The 10,551-nt window shown below is 41.3% G+C and overlaps 1 protein-coding gene across 2 annotated transcripts; it reads left to right on the forward strand.

The window, feature by feature from the left end:
• Positions 1–332: 332 nt before the first annotated feature.
• LOC121191218 (smoothelin-like protein 1) lies at positions 333–10,166 on the forward strand. Of its 2 annotated transcripts, none has more exons than XM_041052360.1 (14): positions 333–440; positions 580–1,494; positions 5,482–5,542; positions 5,616–5,765; positions 5,905–6,063; positions 6,327–6,500; positions 6,694–6,891; positions 7,088–7,237; positions 7,363–7,425; positions 7,563–7,620; positions 7,729–7,854; positions 7,959–8,073; positions 8,352–8,503; positions 9,097–10,166. In XM_041052360.1, the coding sequence occupies exons 2-14, from the start codon at positions 961–963 to the stop codon at positions 9,221–9,223; spliced, it is 2,067 nt and encodes a 688-aa protein (XP_040908294.1). In that variant the 5' UTR covers positions 333–440; positions 580–960; the 3' UTR covers positions 9,224–10,166. The 2 variants fall into 2 exon arrangements, with proteins under 2 accessions (XP_040908294.1, XP_040908296.1); XM_041052362.1 differs by having other exon boundaries at positions 5,619–5,765.
• The last annotated feature ends 385 nt before the right edge of the window (positions 10,167–10,551 follow it).

The raw sequence follows: 10,551 nt of genomic DNA on the forward strand, positions 1-10,551 counted from the left end.
AAATGTTACGATAATCTAGAAAAGCACTGTCTTTTTATGGACAGGGATACATTTAAATATTGCCTTTTCATGGTGCACCTTTGTTTCTTACTTTGTTTTTTGTTGCTTTGTAATTGGTCTGGTCTTATTCAAGTTCCTCTCAGAATCCAATTTACCCCCAGGAAACTACAGTCACCCTCTCTGGGGTGGCAAACTTCATTTATCAGCAACAATGAGACAAAAATATTTGAATAATCCTGGCCCCTCCTCCCCATTTGATCTTTTCACGCCCCTTTTATGTCCCAAAATACAGAGGCGAACCTGTTGCTCCCAAGCATGTGTGACACAGATAGCTTAGGCGACACACTGAGCAGGGGCAGCAGGGATCAACGCGTAGGAAACACATAGTAGATGCACTACCAAAGAGGACGTCTGCCACCTCAACTGGATCCTTTGGAAAGGTTAGTTTGATCATTCCACAGCTCCTGCACGCACTGAGAACCTGATCTGCCCCTGCAATACGTAATCTCTTTTCCCAAGATGACATTGTGCATGAGTTTTCCATGGCTTATAAATAACAACTGCTCTCGCTTTGACCAGATGAGAGGAGAGAGAAAGAGAATACGCACGTTGAGAGAAGTCCTCCATGGAGCTTGATAGGACTCCAACGTGCTGCTGCAGAGGAATCTTGCAACCCTGGTCATCCTTAAAAAAACATTTGCATCTTTAACATTGCTGGAAAACTGGCATGGAACACCACAGATATCTCTGGCGCAATTTTAGCAGGAAGGAGTGAGCAGAGTGTACAAACGTATTTGGTCAGAAACTAAAATATATTATTTTAAGGACGTGAACCAGAGAACAAACTAAAGAGGTGAAAGACAAGGCAAGTAGAAAGGTTTGGTTTCTGAGCTCCACACCAACCACCCCATTAATCATTTGACTTGAAACCTAGGGGTGGTGAGGGTCGCTATAAAAGCCATGGATACAGCTACAGAGGGTGCTCAGGAGGTAATGGTAAGTGAGGCTCTTGTTCAGTTCAAGGCCACCTTGCAAGCTGCCGTAAGGGAGGTACACGTGGATGTAAGCGCCTTCAAGCAGCGCATAGAGCAAAGGATTGAGGAGCTATGCATTTCCAACGGACCCTTGACCGAGACGGTGACCAGGCTGCAGGAGGAGAACCTGCAGCTCAGGGCAAAGCTGGAGGCCCTCAGCCGTCTGGTGGAGGGTCTTGCCGGGGTAAAGGCTGAGAAGAGTCCTGCTGAAGTGAAGGGGAAGAACGAGGAGGAAAATATTGAGAATGGACAGGTACAGATACAGTCCAAGACCCAGGAAGACAAGAGGGGTTTGCTCAACTCTGGAAGATCGGAGGACAGCCTGTCAAGTCAGTCCATGTCCACATCCTCTGAACCATCTGGGTCAAGTGGAGGATCAAACCATGCTGCTGCTGCTGCTGCTCCCAGGAACACCCCAGCCCCTCCTCCGTGGAGAGCAAAGAGACATGCTGAAATTAACGTGAGTACCATTTGTGTTTTTCTATTGACAATACTGTCAGAGGTAGACCGGCATGATCAACATTATTGGACTTCTGTAATATCAGTACTAAAATTCATGTATGGATGGGTGAAGAGGATGTACAGGGTGTTGTGAAGGTGGTCATTGAAAAATCATCAGCTTATATGCACCTGGTCTCAGCTCACCTGTAAGTCCCACCTACTGAGTTGTGACTGGTGTTGGGTGATGCTCTACTTGAGAGGATATAAAAATGTTGGTAATGGTAAAATAATCATGGATTACTGATGTATGTTAACTGTAAGGGCTATGTTAAAAAAAAAGTCTTACCTTTACCTGTCAAAAAGGTAAAGGTAAGATAAAGACATATTCATTTAGATTTTGAGTAGCACACTTTCACATTTAAGTCTTTGGCTCATAACAGACATACCTAAGCTTATACATCTTCCTTTCCTAGGTACGTTGCTTTTAGCCTTGCAAACTCACACTTGTGCACTCACTTTGTGTCCCAGTCAAATGTTCAGTGTATGAATGCTTCGTATGATCCTTCCAAATGTCACAATAGATCACTGCCTCATCCATCCAGAAACCACCCTGTTCACTGGAACACAGTGGTACATTCTTCAACCTAAATGGCACATCTATGTATGCTGACGTTCCTGGTAGAGCAAGGAAAGCTGCTATTTTCTGTGCATGTAAAAAAAAAAAAAAGACCTTCAAAAGATCAGACATGCTTATGAACTAAGCCTACCTGATCTATAAAAACCTCTGTGTAAGATGGTTGATAAGAATCAGGATTTGAATTTGTGGAGAGGGCCCCAACTAGAATCCGAGGGCTCTGTATCTGTATGTTTGTGTGATATATATTTAACCTCTGACGTCACACCTTTATCTGGGCAGCAGCAGTAAAAGCACAGGCTCTTGCAGGCTCTGCATCACCTGCCATTAGTATTTTTAAATTATTATCACAGAATACTTCTCAATTAGAGACAACAAAAATAACTGTTAACCTTGAAAATTATACCATTACCGTCAGATATCCTTCTTTTAATGAATTTTAAAAGTACTCTACCACCACAAAAACACACATTTACACACTTGTTACCCTTCCCTACCCCCCATTGCAACCCTCTTCTGCTCATGACCCGATTTTATAACAGCAGGTCCTCCAAAGGGCACATGTATTTTTGGGTCTGTGATTTGGGACTGAGCTGCAGCTCTTTGGAGCCGCTGCATGTTCTATACCAACTACCAATACCAACAGCTCTCTTCCTTACCTTAGAAACACACTGTTTGCACACATGGATGGAGACGGGGACAGACGCAAGTAATGCAAGTCTAAACTATCAACTCATGATCAGTATCCACTCAGTAAATTAAGTCCTTAAACTCTGGAACTGAGCCCAAGAGTCACAGCCAGGGATGTAGTAGACTGCCTGAGACAACGACGCCAGTATACCCCATAACATTCTTCTCACAGTGCCGACAGTACACAAATTGTTTTGCCTTTTCATGATGTAACTCACATGCAAACTCTGAAGACAGGTATATAAATAAGTCCCTGTCCCCTAATCACTCAGGAATCTTGCTTCCCAGCCAATCAACTCTCAGATCTCCTGATGGAAAGTTGAATTACGTCTACGTCCCTGTCAATAATACCCACACCCACACCCTGAGAGGGACAACCAGCTGTCACGCTGAAACACACACCCTTCCAACATTCCTCTCTGCTGAGATCACCTGGTCTTTTCCCACCTGTCAGCCCCCCACTCTGACGTACAACAGTTCAGCCCCCCTGTACTAAGATAACCCCCCGATTCCCAGTATTAACTGATTCATCAGTAAATACAAAATGTAGTATAACTAATGTCCACCTGATGCTAGCTCTAGAAAGTCTAAGTCAACAGCTGAAGTCTTTTTCCATTTAGCCATTTAAAGCTGATATGACTAATGTGTTAGCAAACAGTTACCTATTTATGCATTTGGCAGACATAAAGCAGAATTAGCATCTATTTAGATATGTGTTTTTGTGTCCACCTGAAGAATCAAAGTCCAAAACACTCTCTCCTTTTAGTTCTTTTTTTTTTTGTCTCCGCCAAATGCTGAGGAAAATATCGAGCGTTAAGTCGGTTCTTCTTCTTCTTCTTCTTCTTCTTCTTCTGCTTTTTGCTGAAAACAGCTGGAAATTAGCTTGATGAAAGCAGAGAGACTGGACTTAAAACAACAAACAAGGAGCTGAAAGATGGTAAAAGATGCTGAAATGCTCTGTAGAGTTGAGGGAAGCTGCAGAGTTGTGTGGGTCAGCAACCCTTTTCTCCACACACAAGGCCATTTGACCCTTTATTAGTGAAAAAAAATTGATTAGTGCAGTTTTAAAAAGAGGCACAGAGTGTGTTTGCTTGATTGACAGGTGTATTATGTGTCTCAGAGGTGGGTTATTTAAGTATCGGGTTGGGCTATGTATGAACATCCATTCGGTGGCCATGAAGTGAATGTAATTGGATTTTCGAATCTGAAAAATAACAGCTGGTAAAATGTTTGAAATTTGCAAAAAGTAAAAAATTAAAATGTAAGGTTTTAATTCATTGTCTTTAACAGTCAGGATCATTTCTCCTTGGTGATTTAAAAAACACAAACACTTACGTACATGCCTGTATTAGTGTGTTTGTAGTATCTAACCAAAGTATGTTTGCATGTTTCTAAGGAGCCAAAGTGACACGGAGGTAAACCCAGCCAGAGGTTGAAGGGATTAACAGGGTCAGACTGTGATATCCCACAGCAGCTCCTGTGGAGCCCACAGATCACTGTGGTGCTAATCTCCCTCCTGATGACGAGTTGACGGACTGGCTGGCGGAATGGCTTTATTGTGAGGCTGCCAGACCACTGCATGTCTCTGGAAAGCAAAAGCCAGAGGGGGGTGGGAGAGGGGGCAAATGCAGGCCAAAGCTTCAGGCTTCAGGCTGATATACTTAGGCACTATTTGAACTGCTCAGGCTAACTCACCGATTTCCAAAGCATCCATTTGGGGCTATATTGGGATGTAAGAAGAGTGGAGCGGAAACTCTTGCAAAGGGGCTGATTGCAAAATCTAAAATAGCCTCTCAGTGGGAACATGGGTTTGTTGGCCACAGCTGTCATTAAAGGAGAAGCTTTCAGCTGTTAACAGCTGAGGATCACCATGCAGAGATGTTAGCACACACACACACACGGACAGACAGATTTACCCTGGATGATAAAAATGTAAAATTATTTTAGTTCCACAGCGTGCAGTCGTCTTTGTTTGTTGTGAGCAGATAAATGTTGGAGTGATGTTGCTAAGGCAAATGTACAAATAGGCACAGCCAGTCAGCTGCATGTGTTGCATAACTCATTTACCTTCCTATGGTAATGGACAGTAAAGTAAATGTGATTCCGTGTCCAGTTCTTCATTCAGTGTTTTTAGCATTTTTATTATTCTTTTTAAAACTAAAACTGTTTTGTGTAGATTATTTGCCCCCTGTCATACCCCCTCCCCCAATGGCTTCTTATTGAAAAAGCACTTAAATCATCATCCAAGCACTTAAATTAATAATCATCTGTAACTGCAAAATCCACCTCAGCAACAGTTGTTTTCCCATAATACTCCCCTCCCTAGAGCGAAAGTGAGAGCCAGCAAGCACGGTGCCTATCAAAACTACTACAGAGCCAAAGACATCTTGGACGAGGAAACTACTTCCCCTGCATCAGCGATATTGCTCTTGTTGACTGTAATTTATTTTACTCTGATGTTAAGTGGCCAGACACAAGATAACAACATAAGTATGGATGAGTGAGGTGAGGCTGTGTGTGCATGATGTCTTATCACATCAGTCGTCCATTGACTTTGTCTATTCTTACAGTGCTATGAGTGACCTTACCAGTTTGTGGATGGCCTCGGTTTATTCATGAAAAGACACTGTTTACCTAAATAGTAGAATTGCTCATTTTAAACTTCTTGTCTTTACGAAACAGGGCACTGATGTAAAAGGAGAAAAAAATGTCGCCACAGCTGCACAAGAGAATGGCAAGCAAGGTAACAGATCACCTGAAAAGTTTCACACAGGTGACCTGACAAGCTGATCTCACCTTTGGTTGTGTTTTCACAGAAGGTTCGGCAGTGGTCTCTGACGCAGCCCAAACTGCTGAAGCTGTTCCCCAGTCCCATCAGCCACTCACCGCCGTCACCAAACCAAGCCCAGAGCTTTCTGCCATAGCTAATCCTCTTCAGTCTAAAGTGGAAACCACCAAAATGCCTGGTCAGTTGATTCTCTTCACATATAGTTTGTGCGATGATTTATTTCATCATTATATATGTAGTGTTAAAATGAACGCCGTTGTCAGTGATAATTTGATCATCGAGTATGTGAGGAACTGAATCCAACCTTTCTCTTTCAGACCAGGAAGAATCAGGTCTTCTGACCAAACCCCATCTGCCCCTCACTGCTATGACGAAAGCCGGCTCCGAGGCTCCATCTGCTCCTCAGTCTGCCGCCTCAGTGGCCAAAGCAACAAAAGAAACTCCAGTAAAATCAGTGGAGTCTCCTGCGAAATGTGGTGAGTGGAAAATGTATTTCTGCTGTGTAATCAGTGTATCTCTCCATTTATTTGATACCACTGAAGCACAGAATCTGCTTTGTCGGTGCAATCAAATTAATTTCTCAAAAATTCAATTGCTCCTTCATCCAGCTGTTTCTGTTATGTGTCCTCCCAGGCGGGAACTCTCCGTGAAGATTAAGACAATATTCTCAGTGTCTGAGTGCCTTTAATCCTCTGTTCCATTTTGATTTCGTTCTTTATTCAGATTCTCCCTTTTTCAGATGCTGAGGAACCCCAGCCCCATCTTCCCATCACCGCCATGACAACCAAACCCAGTCCTGAGGGTCTGCTTCCCACCAAATCTGTTCAGTCTCCAGCATTACTGCCTAAAGCAGCCGGCCATTCTACAGCAGAGGCTCCAACAGAGGAAACAGGCGAATATCCATTTATAAGAGGTCAGTTGGTGGGTCCTTCACTTTATCTTATTGTGTACAGACACTACAGACTGTTGGGGAGCATTCGTTGGATTTGATCCCCGGAATGACTCTGAAAACATGTTTGTTTTGTACACATACATTTGGGCCTTGTGACCATCTGTACATCCAGAAGACAACCAGAAGACCCTGTATTCTATCTCCACTTGTGCAGGTGCATCTGGAGCAAAGGAGTTGAAGTCCCAGTTATCCCAGGAGCAGTCAGGGTCTGGATCTCAGGCTTTGCCCCATCTTCCCCTCACAGCTGTAACCAAAAGCAGCTCTGAGACTTCCGCTCCATCTAAACCTGATCAGAATCCTTCAATACCAGAATCCCCGACAGTAAAGCGAGGCGAATGTCCATTTAGACGTGGTGAGTACACAGCGATTTTTTTTTGTTTTGAGATATTATTATTTTGCTTGTTTTTCTGGTTAGTTGTCTAAAAATATGGGAAAAGATCATCAAAGCAAGTGTAAATAGTGAATTAATTTATGCTCAGTAACTTTTTTCCACTGAGTGAAAGTGTTTGTAAATGGAGTTTCATGTGCTTCATTTCTCTTTTCATTAGACATCAGTGAACCCAAGCCACACTTGCCTCTCTCTGCTATGACCAAACCCAACACAGAGTCTTCATCATCAGCTGTACCAGCTCAGTCTCCAAGTATTTCAGCATCACAGGAACCTATTGTAAAACCTGGGGAATATCCCTTTAAGCGAGGTGAGTTCAACCAGTGATGCAGGTTGTTGTTTTTTTTTTTTAAATAATTTTCTCTTTTTCATTTTCTGTTTTCCTCTAATTTCCTCTTTCATGCTCGTTTTTTTTGTCTCACTTCATCAATTCAGTACCAATTCTCAAGACACCCAGTCCCAGTCTGAAGAGAAGTGTGAGCTTTCCTCAGTCTGCAGGTAAAATATCATAAACTCTCATTAGGCCTGTTCAGAAAGGCATTCAGCTTTCAGAATCTACAAGTAGATGCTTTAGCTTTTGCAATTTGTGAATGCGGATGTTTATTTTATTTTAATTTGTTCTTTTCTAACTGCAGAAAAATTACTTCCCTCCAAATCAATCATAAAATCTGGTTTCTCACCTAATTTGGAAAAGTAAGTCATGACCATGGCTCATGTTTTTAAAACATTAAATTAACATACTTCTCTCTGTGGTTCGACTGATCCTGTGTTCTGTCAGTTTACACTTCTGTTTCTCCACAGGAAAGCGAACAAGCCAGGAGGGGTTGAGTTTAAGCAGGATGTAATGAGATCACAAACACTTCCACGCTCCAATGGGGCTCAGGCCAAACGGGCTCTCTTTGAAAGGATGAACTCAGAACCTACCAAGTAAGCGTAATATGAAATATTTTTCACTTCATCTTAATCCATATCTTCAGTCCGAGACATGGATGACATTTTGTGGCACAGTGAGTTGTATTTTTCTCGAACAGGCCAAAGGACTCCAAGCCTAAACTGAAGCGCTCTCAGAGTTTTGGAGTGTCCAGTGCCAGTGGTATCAAACAGATTCTTCTGGAGTGGTGTCGCTCAAAAACCATTGGCTATCAGGTATGACAATAAACTAAAAACTAAAATTCCTTGAATCAGTTATATTAAAATGTACTGTATTATATATTATATTTGTTATGTTAAACATATAATTATAAAGCCCAAGTCTGTATTGGGTCTGTACTGGCTGCACAGGAAATCATTAGAGGTGTAGAAGAGAGTTTTGTGATAGTTTAAAAATTGTTCCAAATGAATAAATTAATGAAAAGAAAATACATGAATGTGGTGACCCTGTCGTTAAACGTGTTAATGTGATGCCCTTATCATCTTTTTCACAGAACATAGACATTCAAAACTTCTCATCCAGTTGGAGTGATGGGATGGCTTTCTGTGCTCTGGTTCACTCTTTCTTCCCTCTGGAGTTTGATTACAACACGCTGGATCCTTCAAACCGCAAACACAACTTAGAGCTGGCTTTCACCGCTGCAGAGTAAGCAGGCTAGAATAGACTGAGTGAGGCAGTGGGTGAGCATGTGTGTGTGTACTTAGATTACACTGAAGTAATTAATATTCCCAAGAGGTACCGCAGTTTAATTGAAAATCCAAACCCAGATCCAATGGGTCCAAAACTTGAGCTGTTGGATAGTACAGCAACTTCAAAACCAACATTAAAACAGTTCTGAAATCTGTAAACAATCAGGCATGAACATGATTGTTTCAAATCAATGACAATGACTACACTAGCACGCCTGCTTAGCGTGTTAGCATACATACTGAACCCATCAGTTGAGGCTGATGGAAATTTAGTAAACCAAAAGTATCAGACAATACGTTACCATCATTGCTGTGCAGGTAGCATGAAGGTTATTGGCTGGAGTGTCAGTATCTTCAGAGACAAAGCAGACATTCAGACCACTGTTCAAACGTCAGATCTATTAAGCTGCATGTGTCCGGATGTGCTTTGGACATGAATAATTCTAACTTTATGTCAGCATTTCTTTATTTATTTAATTGGAAATAGATCCCTTTCAATACTTTATATTTTATTCATCTTTATTGACATAATCTGCTCTTATGTTTCAGGGAGCAGGCCGACTGTCTCCGTCTGATTGAGGTGGACGACATGTTGGAGATGGGGGACAAGCCAGACCCCATGTGTGTGTTTACATACGTCCAGTCCCTCTATAACCACCTAAAGAAGTTTGAATAACTCTGTATCAGAGTAGATGAAAAAGTCTAGATGTTTTTAACCACAGTGTGTTGTGAACACTTTGAATGGGCTGAATTAATGTGGAGCCCAAAACCGGCCTCTGACAATCAAACCAATAGGACACTGCTATTGTTTAAATCACTTACACAATGACATTGGTGTTTGACAAATATCTGATCAGTTTTATACTGTATGTGTGTGCTCACCAGCTTCCCCAATTTCCTTTAGCATTTATAGTAGACTACTGATTCTTAAATGCAGTGTCTTATGAGATGTATTGTGATGCGTGTGGCTCTAATGTTGTTGTATTTACAAAAGGGTTTTTGAGTAATTCTCAAACCCATTATAAAAAGGAAGCAAATTTAAGAAATGTAACAAATCAAAGAGTTATGAACCAGTGTAGAGATGCTCCGGTAACAATAAACTGAGGTCTTGCTAGATGAATCTTGTAATGTGGCAAAATAAAGCGCTTTTCTAATATTTCTTTTTTTCATATATTATTGTGGCAGGCTGCACAGCAGAGGCAAAAATGTGCAGGATGTGTAGTGGAAGTGTAAACTGTAAATAATTTAACTGTGACATATAAACTCCAGGAGCCAAATTCAGGTCAGTCAGTCAGTCAGATATGAAATTTATTAGGGCTGGCTGCCGCCTGTGATGGCATTTGGCATGACACTAACAGGGATTGAAGGTATTTTTATATGACAAATGTTTACACTATTACACAATTAAGTGTAAGGGCAAGAAACCGTAGATCTTAGTTGTCATCACATCACTGAAGTGCCATACGTAGGTCACATGATGACAACTGAGCCATCTCTGTCTGCCGTAGATGACCATGAGATGTGCTTGAATGTTCTGGAAAAAAAAAAAAAAACTACTAAGAGCACCTTCAGCTAACATTTTTCTGTTGAAGAAATGCTGTTTTCAGTTCATCAAATATGAAGAGTTCTTGCTTTTTTCTGGTAAATATTACATTAAAATTAATATTATTTGGGGCTTTTTGACTGATTAGTTACACACAACGAAAATCTTATTGATGTTGGGTTTTGGTCACAATGGCAAATAAAGCTTTTTGAAAAATGTCCAAAAAAAATTTCCTTACAGACTGTGGCAGAGAGAGTCATTACATTAAGCTTCATGGTGTGTAACGAGCGTACATTGCCATCTACTGGTAGAATCTATTCAGTGCAAAACACCATAAATGAAAAATGCAATTGTTGATTATTACTTTATTTTTGCAAACCTATATTTTAACTATTTCAAGAACTTCACCATCCCAAATGTTCTTAAATTGTGCAATAAATCAGCCCAAGAGAGAACTGGAA

This window comes from Toxotes jaculatrix, chromosome 12 (assembly GCF_017976425.1).
Source record: "Toxotes jaculatrix isolate fToxJac2 chromosome 12, fToxJac2.pri, whole genome shotgun sequence".
Classification (NCBI taxonomy): domain Eukaryota; kingdom Metazoa; phylum Chordata; class Actinopteri; family Toxotidae; genus Toxotes; species Toxotes jaculatrix.

Excerpts from the sequence above, each read along its gene's own strand:
- LOC121191218 (XM_041052360.1), top strand. The coding sequence starts at position 961 with ATGGATACAGCTACAGAGGGTGCTCAGGAGGTAATGGTAAGTGAGGCT. Across the intron at positions 5,543-5,615 it reads ACAAGAGAATGGCAAGCAAG|AAGGTTCGGCAGTGGTCTCT; the intron begins GTAACAGATCAC and ends GTGTTTTCACAG. Across the intron at positions 7,621-7,728 it reads TTCTCACCTAATTTGGAAAA|GAAAGCGAACAAGCCAGGAG; the intron begins GTAAGTCATGAC and ends GTTTCTCCACAG.